Source organism: Phalacrocorax carbo, chromosome 11 (assembly GCF_963921805.1).
Source record: "Phalacrocorax carbo chromosome 11, bPhaCar2.1, whole genome shotgun sequence".
NCBI lineage: Eukaryota > Metazoa > Chordata > Aves > Suliformes > Phalacrocoracidae > Phalacrocorax > Phalacrocorax carbo.
The window spans coordinates 22,720,944-22,743,251 of record NC_087523.1 but is presented as its reverse complement, the minus strand read 5'-3'; the positions used below and the strand labels follow the sequence as shown (position 1 = coordinate 22,743,251).

Below are 22,308 nucleotides of genomic sequence, written 5' to 3'. Positions count from 1 at the left end.
TTTTATCCTGGCAGCTGAGAACGAACAGGCTTCAAAGACTCTGAAGGTGCGCGGGAACTGCAGGAACGGTGGACGTCGATGGAACCTCTTCAAGCCTGGAGCTGAGAAGCTGCAAATCAGTAGGGTAAGGTGGTGTCGGAAACGTGCCTCTGCCTGCTTCAGGGGTAGTATTTACCTGCTGCATGGTTAGCCTCGGAAACTAAAACTATGCTTTACTAACAGCTTCCTGAATCTGTGGTTCATTCAGCCACAGATGGGTTTTATTTTTCATTAGAGTTATTTTGTAGCAATAAAAGAATTAGGAGCGTTATCCTTTCCCTGCTGGGTTAGTTTCCCTTCAATGTATATCAGAGGCTTTCTGGTCTAACGGAGGCATTGGGCCTCCTGTTTCTTTGGCTGAGTGTTCCTTGCAGGTGGAGGGAACTGTGACGTTTCGGATCACCTATAGATTTGCTCTGTGGCTTTGATTGTAATTTTTCCCTTCCCTTTTTAACCATGTGTCCTTTGGGTTTGGTACTGCTACCAGCACTGTCTCAGTGACAAATTCATGTCACTGATTCTTTCCCAAAGTGTTTTGCAAGTATAAGCACAATCACTTTGTGGTTTTTTTTTTGTGAATGATGCTTCTAGCAGGAAAAGTAAAAGCTGTTGTGGGCCTGGGAATGCCCATGTCTTTCTCTGGACAAAATTCAGAAAAGATGGCAAAAATTGTACCATTTGTCTGCAACGTTTCCTTACTTGTGTGTGGGGTTGTTTTTCCTCTACGCTGTGCTGTGCGTTTGAAGCCTGAAGACCTTGGTTATTCCATGATCTTGTTCCAGATTCATATTATTTGTGAGTCTGGTTTCACTGGTACCCAATGTATGAGACTCTGGATTGTCCAAAAGCCAGTAGATTTGCTAGCTGGCAACTAATGTGATGCAAGGAGAGTTTTCTAGTGAATAGGGCTGAAGAGTTTTAGCCCTTGTTGTTCCTCTATGACAGACAAACAAAGGATGATCTGGGAGCCAGGCATTTTCCTGCTGGAATCAAGAGGGGGAACTGACCTTCTGCAGTCGCATCTGTGTCTCTTTCCCTCCCTGTTACTGTCCTTCCTTACTAGTCCTTTATTGTATTCATTTTCCCTTTGATTTCTGATGAGCTGCCTTCCTAAGTGTGATTTCCAGGGAGGACCTGGCCTCTGTGTCTGTTTTTCCATCACAGAAGCAGTAGGTTGGCAGTAAGTGTGCCTGACATCTCCAGCCTGCTTGGGTTGGGTGTTGGCTTCCAGGGGACACGTGCAGGCAAGCACCACTGGTATTGCGGTCACTTGTGGCTTTCTAAAGTGCCATCTTGCATCTCTTTTCTGTCTTGATTTTTGGGTTTTTTTGTGGGCTGGGGTACGAGCCAGAGGAGAGTTAGACAAGGATTTCAACCCTTCCTTTTTCTCCCTTCCCTTTGGGTCCTACCTTGCTTCCCAGACGTAAACTGCTTCTTTCAACTCAGGAAGGCTGTTCTGGCTCTAGGCATGCTGAACATCTAAGCTCCTGGAAGATAAAATGATCTAGATCCAATACAGCTGTTTGTCCTCAGAGCCAGAATAAAGGCAGGCAACCGCACAGTTGCGGTTACAGACCTACCTTGGAGTATCATCAGGTGTCTTATTCATATAAACCATTTCCGTGTTCAGGATCTGGTGCTGGCCAGTGCATGGGCATGTTTGGTCTACCTTAATTAATCAAACACTCTTATAATCTCTTAAGAGCAGTCATATGTTTTGCAGCCTTCATAGCTGTCCTTCAGGCCCTGCTTGGAAACCAAGGTACTAGTCTGTTTTGGCATGGGATTGCTGCTGAATGCATGAGAAACAAGATGGTCTGTGTCCTCAATCTCAATAAAACCAGACCCTCTTCTGATTGTAAATAGAGCCTGACATTAGATCACCCTTACAAAGGCAGTGGAAAATTGAAACTTCAGCAAGCCAAAAATACTGCTGAAGTTTGGGAAGGGGTATTTAAGAAACTTTGCTTCTTCTGGTGATATCTCAGAAGGGTGTAGAGCTGGAAAGGGGAATGAGTTTCTCATGAGCGCAGAGACCTGTGGCTGATGTTCACGTGTCCACTGGTGTAGCTCAGACATGGGTGTGCCAAAGACCTGTGTATCACTGGGGCAGGGAATTGGCTCTGGGTGCTGATCAAGATGCCCTTGGACTTGTGCAGCGCTGCCATTAGGCAGCTTGTTGCTCAGCCTGAATTATGGCGAACAGCCAGGTGTGAAACCTGTGCTGGGGTTTATAAATCAGAGGTACTGTGTTAAGTGCTGCAAGAGTAGGATATATAAATGAGGCTCACAATAGCAGGGCTGGAAAATTCATCTGTTGCCTCAGCCCCAAGGTGAGTGAAGATCTACGGGTCTGTAAATTGCCTTGTTGCCAGAAAGAAATGTCGTTTTTGGCAAGAGTTATAAATTTGAGATAAGATTTGTGGGCTTGGATCTCTCTTGTCAGGTGCATTCATTGACAGCTGACAACCAGGCAGTGGCAGAGCTAGCACAGAAAGGAGGGAGTTATATTTCCAAACCAGAGGCCAGGTTTCTGCAGAAACTGTGCCTGATTTCCATCTCGAATAGGAATGTGTGAGGTGGAGAGAGAGCAAGAGGAGACTGACAAAGCATCGGGCTTGTCTTAGCACTCAGGTGACACCAAGGCTGCTTGGAGAGATCTGGGTGGTTGTGCAAAAAGAGCATTGGGATCACTACATGTCACGCAAAAATGCAGAGCTGTTGATGAGCAGCTGCCTTGTGAACCCTCCGAGGCTGCTTATTCTTTGCTCTGTGCAATGTGCATATTGTGGCAAAAAACATCCCCCTCCCCTTCCTCTTTTTTGGGTGGGGGAGAGTTGTATGTGTCATTTGGAAATGGCATCTCTTAACTATGTCCTAACCCAGAAGTCTGGGCTGAGCCTGATCCTAAGCCCCAGGAGGAATCCCCCGTGACAAGACCGCTGCCTGCCACTGTTGTTTGCCACATCTGGTAATGGTGTCCATCATCTTGCAGCTGGCTGCATCTTCGTAGAATCACAGAATTCCCTGAGCTGGAAGGGTCCCACAAGGACCATCGAGTCCAACCCCTGTCCCTGCCCAGGACACCCCAAATTCACACTGTGTTTCTGAGGGCCTTGGCCAAGTGATATCTAGGGTATTGCCAGGCTGGTGCCGCGATGCCTCCCTGGGGAGCCTGTTCCAGGGCTCCACCACCCTCTGGGGGGAGAACCTTCTCCTAATGCCCAGCCTAGCCCTCCCCTGGCACATAGAATTGTTAAGGTTGGAAAAGACCCTTAGGTTAGCGGTTGGACTCGATGATCTTATCACTGCCAAGTCCACCACTAAACTATACCCTCAAGTACCACATCTACCCTTCTTTTAAATACTTCCAGGGATGGAGACTCAACCACTTCCCTGCACTGCGTCTCATCTTCATCCTGGGAGCGCACATGTGCATACACAAACCTGTGTGTTTTCTTACTGCTCATGGCTCTCTTCTATCAGCCATGCCCAAGCTGCCCTAACAAATGAGTGTCTGCCAGTCTGGGCACAAGCTTTAGTAATTCTCTGTGGAGTAGGTAAGGTTTATTGTTCCCACTTTGTAGGTGGAGGTAAGAAAACTGAAGCACCAGAGTGTGGTACATGTAAAGCCATGCAATAACTTTTTATTTCTCTCCTAATTCCAAGAAGCAGGAAAAAAAAATAGAGGGCCAAACCGAGGCAACTTTTAAAAGCTTTCAGCATTTTTTTTTTTTTTCAGAAGTACACTTCTCAGCCTGGAGAAAACTCAGAATTGTTTGTGGGAAGCATTTGGTTTTAGCACTCAGGTCACTGAGAGCCTTTGCTTTTACAGGAGCAGTTTGGCACAATCAAGACCGACTTGCACGAGACCTCAGGGTGCCCCAAACAGCAGGCTTTGCTGCAGCAGACAGCTGAAATGCCAGAGTGACCCGAAAGGCTGCCCTAGCTCTGACGGGGTCCTTGTACCTATCGTGCCTCTGTGATTTACCCTCAGGCAGGTCCTGCCAGCTGGGACATGGCTGGTCCCTGGGGAGGAGTGAGTTACTTGCTCCAGAGCAATTCTAGGAGATGTTTTATGGTCTGCATGGCAGAAGCAGAGGATGACAGTCCCATCTTGGGCCGGCTTTGTTCTGACCCAAATCACTGGCCTCTGCTGATGTTTATGAAGGGACTTGTTGCTTCTAGTTAGCTGTCCAGCCTAAGTCATCTCAGCTCTTGCCATAAACACATGCTGCGGGGACGTTCTCTGGAAGGAGATCCAGCCCGTCCTAAAACTGGAACCATCCTCTCGTGTGTCAGTTCTCAGTCTCCTGCCTGTGACTAGAGATGTAATTTTTAGCCTTTAACTTAGCAAAGATGACTGCAAACATTCCTGTGCTCTGCTCCTTTTCCCCCTTCCTGTCCTGTGTGCCCTTGTACAAGGGACTAAAGCCCAAATTTATATGCTGGAGGAAGCCGCCATCTAATTAGTTGGTTTGGGAACTGCATGAGAGCCAGCTTCTTTGACATCCCCTGTACTAATAATCGGCACGCCTGCTGTGCAAAGGTGTTGAATATTCACAAAAACCCCACCAACCCAGCCTGTCCTTTCTCCTCTCTAACTCATGAGCTATTTTGAGAGGCTGGTGGGGGGTTGCCGTTGCAATGATGGTGGATGTGCAAGCCAGCAGCTCCCCAAAGCTCATTCCCTAGCGGCTTGTTTGTGAGGAATAGGAAATTCAAACAACGTGCAGCCTCCGAGAGAACAGAGCGAAGGGAAAGTTGATTGGGGTTCTCTTGCCCACGCTGTGTTGCAGTGAATAGGGAATGCTGCTTGATATTCAGTACCAGCTCTCCTGCTTTCTATTTTTATCTCCTAGCGTAATGCTGAGTGAGCATTTTGTTTAGTGGGGGTTATTTTTTTCTGTTTGAAATGTATCCTGCACCATGTTTCTCTAGCCTTGCTACTTAGGGGAGGAAGGGGGTGTGGTAGGGATCGTGGGCTGCTGCATTCTGGTACGTGAGCTGTATGTAATCGTAGTCATTTTTTAGTCCTCCTGTCCATGTGAATAGGCTGATAGAAAAGCTCAGTCCCGTGGCTCTCCTGGTGCTAATTAGTTTAAATATCAGTGCGCCGGTTACGGGAGGTTTGTATGCACATATGGAGGGCTGCCAGGCAAAATGCATCCTTTTAATCTCTCTTCCCTCATTTTAAATGTTCAGTGCTTCTTCTGGCAGGGTATATCTGATCTGTGTATATTTGGGGTGTTTGTTTTATATCTTGATAAACCTATTACGCTGCTCTACTTCTCAGTGCTCTGAAATCCTTATATAGTTTTTTCCATTGCTTTCTTCCACGAAGCCACTCTTAGGCATTTATAACTGTTTTTGCAAGTTCTGAAAAACTGTCTGTGCAGTGTTTTTTTTTTAAAAAAAATAAATGGAAATTGGCTTGCTTGTTCAAGGAGGAAACAGCAGTTCAGTCCAGGCTGATGCCCCTGTCTCAGAGGCTCATATCTCTGACGCTGTTCTGTGGTCCCCACCTTTCTGTGTGAAGAGTGCTCAGTAGGGATCTCTGAATTCGGGGGGCTTGCAGCAGTGGGCAGCCTTTTAAGCACCCGAGGTCTGATATATCTGATGGGATTTAGTTTATGAACTGGTCAGAACATGGAGAATGTTGAATAAATGTGTATAGTCTTTGGTGAACTCTAGGTCATCCCTAAACCCATTTGCATCCATTTTGCATGAATGGACCACGCTTTGAACTTGCTCCCCAGTGACCGTGATGAATATTAGTGCAAAATCCGCTTTAGGATTCCTAGTTCCAGAAGTGAGCAGTGCTTACAAGCTTACCATGCTCTGGTTATTTTGTCTTGCCTAGAAATAAATATTTAAGAGTGCTGTGTTTCGGTACAGAGCAGTGCTGGGGGGACGTAAGCCTTGATCACTTTGGTGTTACGCCGACAGTGCCATAGCACAGGTGTTTCTCCACCGCACCTGGGGACAGACAGGGCTTCAATAAGTGTGAATCCTTGCAGGAAGGAGAAGCTTAAAATGATGAAATGGTGAACTTAGAGTTGTAGGCTTCTCTTCTGTGTAGCCCAAGGGAGAGATTTGAAATTCCAGACTTAGAGGTTCTCAGCTGTTTAGAGGTTATGTGTAAGCTTCTAATAAGAATCTCAGCTTCCAGTTTGTGATGGTCTTTATAGCGCAATTGGACCTTGGGGTGTTTTCTCTGCAACTGCAGGTGGTAGGTACTGCATCCCTCATAGTATTAAATGTGTGTATAACGGTGACTGTACATAATCACCTCTTCTGTAGTTCAAATTAAGCTCTCTAGCCTCATCTTAAATATCAGCTTGGAATGGATCCTTTCCCCATTGCTCAGTAGTTCTACCTTGATTGCTCTGTTTCAACTCATTACTCGGCTCTGTCACTGTGTTTCACTCCGGGATATGGTTTATACAAAAGAAGCTTTAATGTAAACTCAATTTGTGTTGCATTGCTAAAACCTTAATGACATTTTGCTTGGCAGCAGTATATAGTGTGTGGTTTGCCCTTCCCCAGTGCACTATGTTCTCAATAAACTGAAGTCCGTGGTAGGTGTAGCATGAAAAATCTGAGTAAATATTGGAACAAATGCTTTTGTAGTGCTTCCCAAGCTCTGGCTGCATTTGTGATTCAAGGCCATTGCAGCGTCACCAGTATTTAGCTGAAAAGGAGCTAAATTTGGGAGGGAAAGGTGAAAGCACAGGTCATAGCTTCAGAATCTCTTCTGTAGCTGCCGAAATGCGATTCTGAGGTGCATCTTCCATACAAAAGTGCTGCTGAAGCCACTGGTCACTGGCTAGGTGAATACATCCAGAAACTCATCCAGGGATGAAGGGGAGGAGGGTTACCATGTGTGTGGCTCCCTGTCTCTGAGATGAGGTCCAAAGCTCTTCACTGCATCATCAGACTGACATGGCCAAGGGCAGTTCCCCTTCGGCTCCTGTGATGGAGAGGTGCAGTGTGGAGGTGGGAGGGCTGTCCTACTCCTGTGGTGCTGTGAGCTGTGTGCAGTACCGCGCTGTGCCCAAAGCTGTTGGTTTGTTCCTGTTGATGCCCTGGAAAAAAGATCTGGGACCGTCCCCTCTGCTCCTTTCCCCAGTGTCTTCTGATCTGGTGATACTTGTGTAACATGGAGGGGATACGTTCATAAAAAAAACCAAATACAGTGCACCTAGCCGTGCTGCCGTGATGCTTTGACTGGCACGTGAAAGTCTGGGGCTTGCAGGGAAGGTGCAGTTGCTTTGGCTGGATTTTGCTCTGTATTTTGAAATCAAGAAGCTGAAGTAGGGTTTGGGTAACAAGCTGCCACTACCTAGTATCACAGGTAGGAATAAAGAGTCTAATTTTGTCCCTGCTTTTGTTCTACAAAATTATAACAGTTTTTTCATCCCTGCGTTAAACTTGGGACATTTACCCAACAGTGCGCTTGTGCTTGGAGAGAGAGGAGTATAAAATTAACAAGATGAGAAGCTGCAAAGGGAACTTGAGTTATATTAGTGAAATCACGTGGTCTGCAATGAGCTCCTTGATACATCAGGGAAAACTTCATCTCTTAATGGACTGCACAGAACATGGAGAATAATTCCCCTAATAAATCTCTCTGTCTCTAATATCTAGGGAAATATATTATCCTGTTGTCCAAAAACCTTGAGAGATCAGTCTTACCTGAACAAGAATACACATTTCATGTTAGCTCTGTCTGGTGTGATTGGGTCAGTGGTTGCACTCCTGTGCAGCTGGAAAAAAGATGGAATAACAGCTGGTTGCGGTGTTGCTCTTACCAGTATTAAATACTCTTTGCCATCACAATACCAAGACAGGCTGCATCAGCAGGATGCATTGCAGCATCCTTTGAAGAGTGAGGGAGGCTGCAGAGCCACCAGACAGCATCAGACAAACCACCCCCTTGTCAGGGATGCAGCACAAAGCCTGTGGCTGTTGGGGAGCACCTTCGGAGGGGTCTTTGGCCACTGGCCTTGAACCTCTCTTGCCCTCAGCAGTGGCTTTAACTGATGCTGAATGCGGAGAGCTGTTTGGGCACTGGTTGCTTCCCAGGTCGAGAGGTATTTTCCTGCAAATCTACACGCTAACAAAGTGTCATCTTTTGCAATTGTGCTTGTCTGCTGTTGCTTTATGTGGTGGTGTCAGATGTAGGGTTCCTCCCCGGTGATGCTATACTTGATTTGGGAAGTGAGAGAAAGGAAAGCAAAGTAATTGCTGAAAGCCAGAACAGGCCTGATGTCAAGCGCAGCTGGAGCGGGGTGCCCAAGAAGCAGATTCCTCCAAGAGAATGAGTCAGTACTGAATGATTCCCCTTTACATTCCTCCTCATACAAGAACTTATATATCTAAAAGCAGAAGTAACTCCACTGCCCTTTGTACAACAGGTGCTCCTGAGCTCCCTGTCTCTTGACATGCTTCCAAATTTTTAGGAGAGTTTAGCCTTGCCTGGAGAAACAGGCAGGTCCCACTGCAGCCAGGCAGTGATTTGTACCTGTCTTTTAAAGGGGGCTTGCTGTGCTGGAGGGGTACTTGGTGTCTCTGAGATATTTAGATGTGGAAGTGGATAGGTCAAATCGGTGCCAGCATAGTGCCGGGGAAGGGACTGAGCTGAATAGCGAGCAGCATGTTGCCAAGCAGTGACAGGGCTGCCTTGTCGCAGTTGTCTTTTGGGCACTTAAATGGGCTGCAGTCAGGTGGTATCTTCTAGAAAATGGGAAAACAAAGAGAAAGAGAAACTAAAGCTTTTCAAGACATCACCATAGCAGTGGTGCACTCAAGTGTCTCAGCAACGATGACTGTGTTCCTGGAATTGCACAGGGCAATGCTGGCGGAAGCTCTCTTGTGGGATTGCCTTTGTCTTGAGCATTGACTCCCAAATGTTCAGCTGTGCGGGCCACTGCTGGCTTGAGCACCGCTGGGAGGTTTCTGCTGCAGTATGGCAGACCTGGGCTCTCCACTGCGAGGCTTTCAGCTCCACAGTGACTCCGAGAAACGGTTAAGAAGCTAATGCAGTCTTTTGTGAACAGGTAGGTTATTTTGTCTCCATCAAGCCTGCTGAACAGTGTACTGTCAGGTGTTTTCCCTGTAATTGCACCGTGTGGTGCTTGCTGTGTAATTCCCCTGCTGAAATATAACACAGCATAATCGGCCAGCCAGCGCTGTGAACGAAGCTCCCAGGATGTGGTGTCTCAGTACCGGGTAAGAAAGATGTTTCTAGACTCTCCTCCCATCTCTGGCAGCTCAGTGATCTGTGCAGGTGAGAAATATCTTCCTAGAGATGAGGAGGGCGAGCTATTTCCCACTGCAGTCTTTGTCCCTTCTCTTCACTGTGGCCAGGGTTTGGAAGGGATTGAGCTGCTCGTGGTCTTGTGTTATTCATTTATCAGTGTGACTCCACTGGAGCCAATGAGCATGTAAAGTGAAATGCCTCAAGCCCTTTTAATGTTGGGTGCAATGATGGATAAGAATGATGGATGAGGGAGGAAGATAGCGAAGGGAGATGTCTCGGGTATAAACTGAGCCATAATGCTGCCCAAATGTGAAGTTCTTGCTCAGGCGACGCTGTCCTGGGAGGCAAAGCTTTGGCTGGGAGCGAAGTAAGAACCCGAAGCACTGGTACTTTCAAAACAAGGATATGCTAAAGCAAAAATGGTCAGGTCTCTTGGCCCAGTCAGCTGCGCAGACTGGGAAAATGTTCAGTCCCACCTCTACAGCATTTTGCCGTGACAGAGTTGTTACAGAAATGGATTTTGTCCGTCTTTTGGCAGTAGTCGGGGACTGTACAAGAACCAGTGGTTGGATCTTTCTGTACGCATGATTTATTTCCCTACATTCTTTATTAGGGCCATCTCCTTCTCTTCTAAGGTATCACTTTTCTTTTTAACACTGGGCAAATACCAAATATTCCTCAAGAGACACCTGTGATTACAGCTCAGTTCTGACAGTTGAGAATCGTCCAACTGACACATTTGCTTCACCTGAAATGCTGCTATTCTGAGCTCTGCTTTTGTTTTTAACCATCAGTTTACATTTCCTATGGATGATACTTCGGGTTGATGTGAGGTGTTACAAATCAGGTCTGCTGTGGATCTGGCTGTAGTGTTTAAAACTCTGCTGTGTAAAATGCTTATCTTCCTGTGTGAGTTTTGTTCTGTCTTTCTGTTTTGATGCTCTTTCAGCCAAAACAGAGCAGAACTAGCTCCCCGCATCCCAGTTGGTCATCACTAAATAATTTGGTTTACATCTTGCTGAAGCATTTTATAACTGCTTCTGCAGAAAGACATTTTTCGTCTTGTTTTTGGTCTTAAGATAAAGGCAAACTGAACTTTACAGGCACTTCTTTAGGAATCGGACATTTTCTAGCTGTTCTTCTGCAAACTACGAGAGTGGCAGATCATGAGGTGGGAACCCAGTTATGCAAACAAAGCCACGTCACTCGTGGCCAGAAATAGCTTGAGTACAAGTGCATTAAGGTGGAAGCGAAGGCCTTTGGTGTAGATACAGCAAACAGCGATGGGCGGGAGGCGAGAGGGCAAGCTGCAGCTTTTTGTTTAGAGCCTTTCAGGAGATTATTTAGAGAAAGTGTGTTTTCCGGAGGCAAGCAGAGCATTGCTGCTTATAATTTCAGTGGCTTAGGTGTTACTGCCATTCTTATACAAAAAGGGGGCTTGGGTTTTGAGAGACGGCACTCTGTTCCCAGGGCCATGAATAATTTCTAACATCCAGGTCCCACACAGAGCATGAAGGAATACTGGAGAGTAGTTAAATGTCATTCTTCCTTCTACTCAGTCCACCTCTAGCACAGCGACAGCCTGCTTGTTGCTGCAGCCTTGTGTGTGGGAGATGTGTGGGAGATGGTTTCCCATCTCACTGCGGAGGTATTTCCTTTGCTACCTTGGCTTAAGTCTCCATTTGTTTCCATTTCAGTCTCATCTAGCACTGCAGTGCCCTAAATAAGTTTGGGATCACCCTAATAGCTACTTGCTGTGTGGTTGTGGACATGCTGCCTGTTAAGTTTACTGGGTGTTTGCCGCAGGGCTGTGGTCTGGCTTCCTTTAATATGCTGCATGTTACTCTCCACCAGGCTGAAAATAAACTTTTTTCTTCTGTAATATCGCTACACTGAGCTCCCTTTGCAGTGATGTGTTCAATTGCCGTTTGTTATCTAGCTGTTAGGAGACCGTATCGCGCTTCTGGCCCGAGATACAGTTTTGGGTAAATAGAGGAGATAAAGTAGGAACTCAGGTATGGAAAATGCAGCTTGTAGGTGTGCAGCTCGAGTTTCCATTGGATTAAAGCCTCCTTTTTATGAAGAGTTTCAATTTCTTATCTCGCAATACTTTCTTGGATGAGTCGAAAGGGGCCTATAAAGTTGAACAAAGGCTTGACGTCTTCTGTAATGGGCAAAGCGATTCCCAGGCACTGTTCATTACCTATTCCTCACAGACGTTTTCTGTCTCAATTGGAAATCTTGTTCAAATTAGCTCTATATTCGTCTGGAATTAGGGATGCCTATCAGAATATCTTACTTAATGTGTTCAAATAGTTCTCTATTCCTGTTCCTCCTCTTTCCAAAGGTACGTAGAAACTTTTTTCTCCTGTAAAAATTTCCAAACACAGATTTTTCTTTTTTTTATCGTTTAGGTGTCACTGTGTCACTGCCCCCTCCCGGTTTTGTTTGTGTCCGTTTCAAGCATTAGGATGCTTCACCTTTTCCAAACTTGAGTGTTTTCCAAACAGGATTCCAGTGCGTGTTTAGGTTGTGCCAGTTGAGTATCGCTGTACTCTGCAATAGCTGACCTCAGCTGCGCATCAGCATGCACAGCCACACAGAAGGGGGAGATTAGTGCTGATTTATTGGCCTGTCAATTAAATAAGAGCACTAGGATTCTCGCTGCATGGCTGAGAGGTTAAGTATTGTGGTGACAGCAAAAGATCAGCTTTCTTAAACATAACTGCTGATTTCTATACATTTCTGTTTAATTAAAATATTCCTACATCCTGCACTCTTCAACATTTATTCTGAGATTTATTTGGAACCATTGCCAGGGGAATACATTGTTATGGCATCTTCTTTCCACATCTATTAGCAGGAAGAGGATAATTGAGGAAATCTCACACAGATTTAATTGGGGACTGAGGGCAGGAGCGGGGAGGGGGAGAAACACAACGCAGAAGTAGGTCAGAAGTTTGGCGGCGGATAACTCTTGCCTGACACTGAGCAATTGAGCTGAGCGGTGCTGTTGTAGGCAGCCGTGGGTCTGCTGCGATTTTGGGGTTAACCAGGTAATTGATGGTGGTGCGAGAGGAGTTGCCTCCCATATAGCTTATATAATGTGCCGCATATAGGCCGGTGCACGTCCAGCCACCTCCACGGCACGAAGCATGGCACAGCCCCCTCTGCGGGAGTCTCAAGGGTGGGCGGTGATCCCTCGTGGCTTTGTACGGAGTGGGTAAGGAATCGGGGATGGCTGAGAGCAGTTTGGCCTGGTTAGGGGGCTTTGTGCAATTGGAAGCTGTAGAGAGCAAGGCAGGTGTCGTGCTCCGCTTTGCGGCCGCCTGAGACAGGCTGGGGAGCAGCGTCCTTGCAGGGATGAGCCGTGGGGGGAATGGGTCCTCCCTTCGCACGCTCATCCCCTCCACTGGCTTCGTACAGCCGCGGCTCTTCTGCTGGCAGCAACGCCTCAGAGGAAGGGCCAGGATCTTCTTCCCATTATTATTTAATTATTTGCCTTTTGCCTGACGTGGCTGCAACATGTGGCACTGTTCTGAAAGTGTGCATTAGGTGTCCTCTTGCTGATGACGCTTCTGTCTGGTTAGATCCGCGTGACTTTTATGCTACGCTCTAGATGCACGGCACAGACGCATAAAGCAGGTCACATTCAAAAACCTTGTGAAGCTGCAACCTTTCGGTCAGGGCTCTGAAAAAGTGCTGGTTTTCTTCAGGACACTGCTCTGTCTTCTGGACCCTTAGTCTGGTGGCTCCTCCATCCAGCTTTTAGACTCTACGGTCCCACCTGCAGCGCAAACCTTAGGTCTGTGCTTTGAACCTTCTTTCTGTTCCGTGCCTGGCCAGTCCCTAAAACAAACCGGTACCATGTATGGCCCGTGGGCTGGGCTGCACCCCTGAAGCAGGTTCCTGCCCACTGCGGGACACACATGCCGGCACGACTGTCCGCATGCACTAAGAACTGACTTGGGGTGCATGGATACGACGCCCCATAAGCAGCAGCACGTGGGGTTACGTGGGTGTCGAGGGGACCTCCTCTGGGGACAGCATCGGGCTGGGGACAAGCAAAACGTGGTGTGAGGGTGTGGCAGGCAAAAGCAGAAGGGAAAAAACCAGAGTGCTCATGACTGCCAGTCTTTAATAATTTGTGGGTTCTAACAGCCCACCCCATGTGCTGCCAGGGTGGTGTGGGCAGGAGGGCATCAGCTCTTCCATACGGCCATGAGATAAACAGATATAATCACAGTAAATTGTCCTATTCTTCAGTATCATCTTCCTGACTCGGTGTGGGATACTGGGAAACCCATAGCTGTGCTGTGCTTCGGCACCCCCTCCCTCGAAGGGGCAGCACAGTGCTGGCCTCTGCGCAGCCGTATTGTGCGACTGTCACATCCCCTTTTGTGAGTGCAAGAGGTGTTGGGTGTCAAAACGTTTCACCTGGTTTTACGCTGCCGGGATTGCAGTGCTCGCTGCAGTTGTGTCCCTTGGGATGTTTTTGCATCCTGGGGGAAGGCCAGCAGTGTTGGTGTGCAGCATGAACTCCGGGTTGGCTGGCTGGGATCGCCGTGTCCGGGGATGCTCTGGGTTAATGAGCAGAACGAGGCTGCCGCAGGACGGCCTGTGGCGTTGCCCGGCGCATGGCAGGAGGGGGTGAGCATCGGGTGCGGGATGGCAGCCGGGCTGCCTGGGGTGGCACAGTGATGACCAGGAGCAGAACTGGGTGCGCTTTGCTCGTTGTCTCCTAAAACTGGAGCTGGGCAAAGTCCGTGGCTGGTGCTTTTCGCAGGCCGAGCCTGCTGCACCAGCCCTGTGGTTCAGCACCAAGCTGGGAGGAAAACAGCTCAAGCAAGAGATGCCTGTGCTGTGTGTTTGTTGTTGAATATAGCTCGTGGCCCTCGGTCAGGACTGAGTCTGTTGTTCTGAGCTTGTGCAAACAGTAAGAAGCAATGTTTGCCCTAAAGAGCCCGCAGTGCAAACTCTGACGCTTTCTAATAGACAAAGCAGAAGAGAAGGGCTTTAATTACAAATCTTGCTGTTGAATATTTTTACTGGGTTTCCCAAAAGCCTCTTCCACCAGCTTTGCCAACCTAAAGCATCAACAAATACGGTTCTGGCTTAGAAACTCATGTAATTAAGAAATACAAACACACAGAAGAGGGTGGGGGTTATTTGCCTCTGTTTTTTGAGCCTTGAGGGAGTCTCTTCTCAAGCTTTTTCATCTAGTCACACAGACCAGAAACTTTTTCAGCTTGTATTAAAAACCAACCAAACCACACACACAAAAAAAAAACCGAAAGAAGAATTATTCTCATGATAGCAGCAGATCACAGACTCTTTCTCCAGCCATAATACGGGGCAAACCCCTGCCTGCCACTCGGGGCTTTTGCTGTCATACCTTACTGCCAAGGTTTTTGGGTTTCTTTCCTCATTACTGCTTTCTAGGATTCTCCCCCCTGTTGGACTGTTGCACTGTGGGTGCTGCTGTGCTGGTTAACCGGTGTATTTTCTCTGGGATGAGTCTTCCTTTCCTGCTACCAGTTGTAAAGCCTGCAGATGCGTCGGCTTGTACTGGAATAGAATGTACAAAAACTACAGTCCTCAAGGACACGGCTTTGTGTACTACAGCGGCTGATGTCAGAGGATGGAAGAGGTCTTGTTTTCTCGGGAAATCTTTATTCTTAATGTGCATTCGAGAGAGGCAAAAAAGTACGTTCTGCTAAACCTAAGTTAAGATGCTTGTTCAATTTTTAAACAGTTACATAAAGCCATCAAAGTCTGACAGGAGAGAGATGCAAGTTTGTGCAAAAGAGAAACAGAAAAAGAAGCTGAAATGGAGTGTTACAGTTAATTCCCCCAGGGTTACACCGAAAACAGCCTTAACTCACAGATGAAGCCATTCCTGCTTTCTCTTTTTTTTTCCTTTTTTCTTCCTTTCTCATTTTTTTCCCTTTCTTCACAAACGTCTTCATGTTGCTGAACTCCTGGCTAAGCGTGAGTGCTGCTTATGCCAACACTCTGCTGCTTTTACCCAACCAGCTCTGGGTCCAAATAAGCATTGCTGTGCTACCCTTGGGGAAACAAGTTTGCGGACGTAAGCAATGGGAATAGGGCTTGTCTGAAACACAGGCAGGGATCCTGGACTCCTCCATGTTTTTGCTCCCCAACAGCCAGGTCTATGTGAGGCCCCCTGTTTGCTACTGCAATCGTTAACATTTGGGGGTGCTCAGCAGTACCAAGACTCAAGCCTTGGTGGGGAGCAAGCGTTGCTTTGGCCCATGGCTTAAAGCCAGCTAAGCCTCCCCAAAAAAGTCTGCCGGCTCCTGAAGGCTTTTTCTCAATGAAAGAAGAAATTGGAAGCTTAGTGTAGTGAGCTTGATGCTAACTGCTGGTGAGGAGTGGATGCAGGAGAAACGTGGGGCACGTGCATGGCAGTCACGTTGTCCCTTCCAAAAGGAAGACGTAGGGACAGTCTGCAGGGGTAGCGTTATGGTCACACTGTGCTGTATGAGTCTCACAGTCAGAAATACACCTGCCTGTGAAAGAGTGCAAGAAACAGCAATCAGACAAAGTTTTGATGCTGTCTCTGCCCTTACTATTTTTAATGCACCTGAGGCCAAATCCCTCTTTGGCACTGTGCTCTCAGCGGACCTACGGCGACCAGTCGGAGGGGCCTGGGCATCTGATCACAGCAGCCGCCACCATGACTGTGCATGACGCTGGAGGAATTCAGTTCATGCCGCTTGTGGGCTGCTGGCTGTAATGGGATGGGAGTATGAATTTCTTAGCTCGGAGTTGGGAATTCATCTGCTGTCTCTGAGGGTTCTGAAATACGGTCATGGAGTTCAGACCCGGGTTTGACCTCGCTTCTGCCGTTCGTGTTTTCTTGGCCAGTTGTTTGACCTGAACACTGACGTTCCCATCTGAACTCCGAGGTTGGGAGGGCGCCTTGCCCACAGTCTTTGGATGCGGTTTCCTGGTCTTTAAAGTTTACTGAGCTTCAGTTTTGTTGTCAGTTCTGAGGGCGCTTGTCACTCCCTTTACCAGAAGAGAAGAGATCGTCACGTGGACTCCAAGCAAGTCCCCAGCATCTCTTGGCCATTTTCCTCCAGGTGCTTTGCAGGTAGCGATTCAGGAGCTGAATGGTGCACTTCTCATTAGATAATAGATATTCGGTAAGGGCTTGTGCTGTAGGATTGCTTCTCTCTGGATAATGCAGAGATGTTCCAGGTCTTTGAGTAATATTACTCTATTTATATCTACTACCTAGATACTAGAAATCCATTATATCTGGTTCTGTCTAGACATGATCAAGGACATACTTTCAACTCCCATTATTTTTCGATAGCATTAATATTCAAGCATGTCTTTGTATTAAAACGTATTCTGAAAGCTGTAGTTATTGAGGAAATTAATGAAGAATAAAAAGAAGTCCTCTGACAAAAAGGATGTCCTATCACAGAAGGATACGTGGCGGGTAGCTGGCACGTCTGCTATCAGAGCGCTTTCCTCCGATCACCCCAGCGCTCTGAGCTAGCTTTCATGTGCGGCTGAACAGGCAAATGACACTCGGAAAAGCCATATGATTTCCTCCAGGTCATGGAGGACGGCTGTGGTAGAAATGAATTAACTGCTCTTGACTCCCTGACCTCCGTATAGGTTCGGGTCCTGTACGATCCTTTTTATTCTGCTGCCGAACTTTCTAATATCACATTCAGTATTGAGAACCTACCTTTGGTTAACCTTAGCCATTCACTTCCTTCACATCTGCTGTAAAGCAGATGTTTAGATGAAAATTGCTACCACACCTGTCACAAGCAGAATAATTGCTCTGATCGAATCTCGAGGAAACGGCAGTTTGGTGGTGTGTGGTTGGTAGCTGGAAGCCCAGGCTTGCTGCTCCTGGGAGAGTGGAGTGGAGGTGGGAGCCAGGAATCTTTTAGTGAATTTTCCTTCCATAAGAAAGGTTTGCGTCAGGAATGGATGTATCTTTTCATACATACAACAAGGCTTTTCTCTGTGAGAGGGAAGATGGAGAATACAGAGAACAGAAAACAGTTGGGAAGAAAAATGCTCAAAATTCAGGTTTGCCCTTTAAAAAAATTAGTGGCATTTGAGGCTCTGAAGTGCTCTCGTGCTCTCTGTAAATTGCACCGTTTCCTTCCTGTGTTTGAGAAGTGCCTGAACCTCCTCTGAGCTCTCCGCAAGCTGCAGGACGTCAATGTTTACTTTAGGGTACCTGACTCAATGGCATTATCTGTGTCTCGCAGGGCTGTCTCCAGCCTGAAGGTCTAACAAAAAAAAATATCTGTTTTCAACGTGATCAGAGCACAAAAGCTTCTGTACTCTTTGTGCATCTGAAGAGCCGCCCCGGTGGCTGCGTGGCAGCGTCCCTGAGGGACTGGCTGATTTGGTAGGACTGTGCTAAAGGTCTGAGTGCTGAGAAACTCGCTCTGTAAAGTTTTTTCCTTTTATTTTTTTGTCACGGCTGGGGAAACGTTCCTCCCTTCATGCCCAAATCGCTGTGTGCGTTGAAGAGCTGCCACGTTGCACTGTTGAGGCAGTTGTGGTTCAGGGATAAGTAAAGTGCTTCCCTGCTTTTACAGTGCTGGGGGATTCTTTGGGGTGACAGGCTCTGTATAAATACAAGTAATTGTCGCTAGAAAAATTAAAAATATTTCCGCTCCCACAGCCTCAGGTGAAGGGCTAATAATGAAGATGGGCCACAAGAGAGCCAATTCTTGCATAATTAAATCCACTGGTGTTTGTATAGATGAACAGAAATATTTGGTCTGTTTGGTGGGGGTACAGTCACTGTTCGGTCAAAAATAATGTAGCAGGAAGAGGAAGAAGAGCTTGCAATGACGGTGCCAGGTGTTGGCTGTGCCGTAGGGTGAAAGGGGTGTGCGGGGGGAGCTGAGGTGTGGAAGGCATCTCTGTGCTGGAGAGCACTGGTGTTGACTGATGAGAGAAAACGAGGGGCCTGACCCGCTTTGGTGCATCTCTCCCATCAACACTCTGAATTTCCCAGGGACTGAAGGTTTTTGCCAATGAGCAGCAGAGTTTTGATGAAACGGCCATCAAGGACCAACATGTAATAAGCTGGTGACGCAATGCGTATGCTGTGTCTCCTGGTGTTGAGTCTGCCCCGCGCAGGCTGCCGCGCCTTTCCTGTGGGAATGGTGAAGTGCCGGTATCCTCATTGTAGTCATGGATAATGGGGACACTCAGAACTGACCTTTAATTTTTCAGTTGAGACACGTAAGCTGGACTTTGTATGAACTTTGGAGAAGGGTGTGAGCAAGCCAGAGTGTGAGTTGCCAGCAAGATGATGCTTGGAGGGTAGCTATTTCTAACTCCGCAGCCCTTCCTGATAGATCATATATCCGTGTGTCCCTCAGCTTTAATCGCAGACAGCATTTTGTACTTCCTGGACAGTTCTCAATGTTCCTATCCACCTCTGTTAGTCTGAACCCAGCTTTATGCTGGGTCTGAGCCGGCGCCTCTCAGAACTGTGCTGGGGACACAGCAGCGCTCCCAGGCTCTGACTTCTTACCTGTACAAACCTGCTGTGCAGATCCAACTTTCTGCCTTACCCAAACTTCCCAGTCCTAAGACTGAACCCTGATTTCTGCTTAAAGCAGCGCAGTGGCAGCTTCTCAGGTGAGCTATCTTTGTTCTGGATGTGAGAAACCTGACAGGGCTGCACTTTGTTGCTGAGCTTTCAAAGTAGTACGCCTGAAATAGAAACACCGCACAGGAAGGTCTCTGGTAAAAATGACTTCCAATAGGCAACTCTCGTTTTGGATTATCCCTCTAGGGATTCAGTAAGATTTTGTTCTACTTGGAGGTCATCCCTACAGGGTCGGTCCTGAGCCTTGCCCTGGTGCCACGGGAAGGGGCTCAAACACCCAGCTGGTGGGAGGTTTTCCCCTGTTACGGAGCTCCCTGTTTCTCTGCTCCCACCTGGGAAGCAGGGAAGGCTGTGCAGCCAAGAAGCAGCGTGCCAGCAATCCCCAGCGGGTACATAGTCCCATGGGGCTGTTGCATCTCAGCAAAAATTGAGAGTAGTCCAAAGGATTTCTCCTGTGAATTAAACTGATTTACAGTGACTGTTCAGGGGTAGAGAAAAACCCTTCCCTGCGGTGGCTCTAAGCCATGCTAGGATCTAAGTGGGCTCCCAGCCGCTTCAGGAGTAGGAGACTGCAGCATTTATAACCTCTGCTGTGCTCAGCAATGGAAGAACAAATTGGAGGTCCCAATGGGAGCCATCTCCCACAATTCACCTTGTTTTGGAGGTTTTTAACTGTGTCTAGCTTACAGGTAACGTGGGTGCCTTGGTGCTGTCTTTGTCTTTCAAGGGCCATTGCTACTGTTCTGGAAGTCAGGCTAGCTTTGTGGTTCCTGTGTTTCTACCAGAGCTGGATTTTTGTTTTAATTGAAGCATTTGTCCTTCTGGAGACCAGTTAGTCACTAATCTGTGGAGTATCTAGAAAGAGGAGTCGTCTTAACTCCTCTGGGCTGTGTCTGTCTGTCTGGCTCCCACGTCCTGGCTAGTCCTGGTGATGGTTCTGCCACGCAAGCTCTTCTGCTCTCTTTAAACACCACAGGTGTCCCAGATGGGGCATTCTGAATTCTGCCTCTCCATTTGTCTCTTCCTTTCTACCTTCTTGCTGTTAAAAAGAAAAGGAAGGGGGGGAAGCAGTTATGTGGCCTAAAGGGGTTCCCCACTCCCTGGTAACTGTTGAAGTGTCAGCAATTTTAAGAGGAGAGTCTTAATGCGATATCTTGCCTTCCTTTCCTAGCACGGCTCAGCTTATCCATTTTGTCACCTGAACTTATAAGTATCCATCAGTTAGAGGATGAAGATTGCGTAATTAGTAGTTTTGAGGTACCTCCTGAAATGCAGGAGAATAGTCTTACATGTCTCAGCTCTTATTTAATGAGGTACTGACAGAGGTATCCATGGAGACATCCATTATAAGACACTGTTCTGAAATCGGTTCTTTCCAATGCCTGTTAAAATGCCTGAGGGTTTTCTTAAGCATAATTTATACCATTTCTTTGCTCCATCCCTAAACAAAAATAGTTATGCCTGAATATGATGAGAACCATCATTTTAAAAATGAGGTTTGCAAGCTCTTATTAAGAAACAGGGATAGGAGTGAATTGGGAGAAAGGTACAGAGTTTTTTAAGGTATCCTGCAGGGTATATGAGCACGGAGAACTCCTGCGAAGATGCCAGGACAGAAAGCCTGTAGCCCTCTTGGCCGAAGAGCGGTGCTGAGCATCGCTGACCTCTGGGGCACCCTCAGCATCTAGCAACCCGCTTCATCTAGATGCCTCTGTGGTGCTGGGCTTGCCCAAATTCCACCCGTCCAAATGGGTCCACCCAGATTGTCAAGGAGATGTTTTCCTGTGAGGGGGACACCTAAACGTCCTGAAGGGGCTTCCGTGGCCTCTTTCCGAGGGGATGGAGTGGCGTGGCTGTGCGGTGGCTGGGGGCACTGCCCCATGGCGTTTGCCAGCCCGTGAGAAATTACGGGAAGAGTTTAGGTAGACAGGAAGAAAGTCTCTGTTTTTGCAGACTTAGCAAACTTAGTGGGGCACATAATTCTGGGGTTTTCGGAGACGGGTGGTCACGTCAGTGTTGCAGCGCATGGATTTTCTAATTTCCTTGGTTTCCTTCCCTCTCTGCCATTGCTCCAGTCACAGCATTTTGCAACTCCACAACTGTCTTCAAGTCCTCAGAAAGATGGCTGGGGGAAATCGGGCCTTTTTAATGCAAGAAGAGCTGGCAGGGTCAAGCTTCCTATCACCAGCTCTATGTGTGCTGTGTAAGCCTTGAGTTCGTACTTTTCTTTGTCCCATGGCTGTGGGCTGCTCAGAGACATCTTTACAGACTCAGCTGGTGCGGTGTTTTATGATTCTGCAGCTCATGCATGTCTCTTTGGCTCTGACAATTTGCACAGCATTTATATATAAGCATTATCTGTTGTTACAGCAACATGATGTTAAAAAAAAAAGGATCTAACTCCACCCTTTCTCCTTGCCTTTCCTGTTTTCTTGCCCTTGCCTGGTGAAAATCAGAGTGTACGGAATCCTGTGTACCTGGCTTGGTTATTTATAGCTTGAAGCTGTTGGGGTTTATTTCCGAGTTCAGCTAATGGGTTATCCTTTGTTGGAAAAGGATAGGAAAAATCTACAACACATTAGAACGCAGATTAAAGTGATGATTAAGGTGTGTGCGCGTTCCTCTGATCTGTTCTTGTATCCACGTGAATACCCGTAGTTGTGTGTTCATTAAAAAATAAATATCAACCTCTAAAGCAGGAGGATTCTCCCAGAGGGAAATCTGAACCACGGTTTAGACGGCGCTAGCTGACACGTACATTTCACGCTGCGTTGGTTAGTCATGTAAGTCATCTAATTAGAGAGCACGCTCCTGTGACATGGTCTGAAGGCTTTGGCATGGGACTGGGAGGCTGGAGATGTGCTTCTGCCCTGCCCGAGCAACCAGCGCTTGTCCCATCACCTCTCTGCACCCTACCGTCAGTACTGCTTCTGCAGAGGGCCCTGGGCTGTCAGGTTCATTGAGGTGAGTGGTCGAAAGTTTTCTGCAGAAGTATAAAGCAGGTGGGCTTGGGTGATCATCGTGGAGTTGCAACATCTCAGTATTTTCAAATTCTGCTCTGGTTTCCACAGAAGGAAGACGGACTTCTTCACATACTTATGTGTTCGGAGCCCTGCTAGGTAGCTGATTTGAGAATTAAGAGAGATCAGAGCCTAAAATGTTATCCTTCTCTGTCGTCCAGGCAGATTCTCTCTCTCTGTGGTGGATTTGAGGACTGCAGGGCAGCCGTCAAGCTGTGGAAGCTTGCTGAGCTCCAGCAACTGGTGCCTCAGGTGTGTGTGTTAGAGCAGTGGCTTCTGAGCTGGGCTCCATGAGCTGCTTTGAAGGGATCTCTAAACAATAACCAAGAAAAGTGCCTCTAAATAACGGGCAC

At 47.4% G+C, this 22,308-nt stretch overlaps 1 protein-coding gene across 4 annotated transcripts in view; it reads left to right on the top strand.

Annotated features, from left to right (window-relative positions):
* Positions 1 to 22,308, top strand: part of ARHGEF9 (Cdc42 guanine nucleotide exchange factor 9) — a 224,912-nt gene that overhangs the window by 42,385 nt on the left and 160,219 nt on the right. For all 4 annotated transcript variants that reach the window (XM_064463419.1, XM_064463420.1, XM_064463422.1 and 1 more), the window contains exon 4: positions 15 to 124. In XM_064463419.1, coding sequence (XP_064319489.1) covers positions 15 to 124 — 110 coding nt within the window. The remainder of the gene's footprint in view (positions 1 to 14; positions 125 to 22,308) is intronic.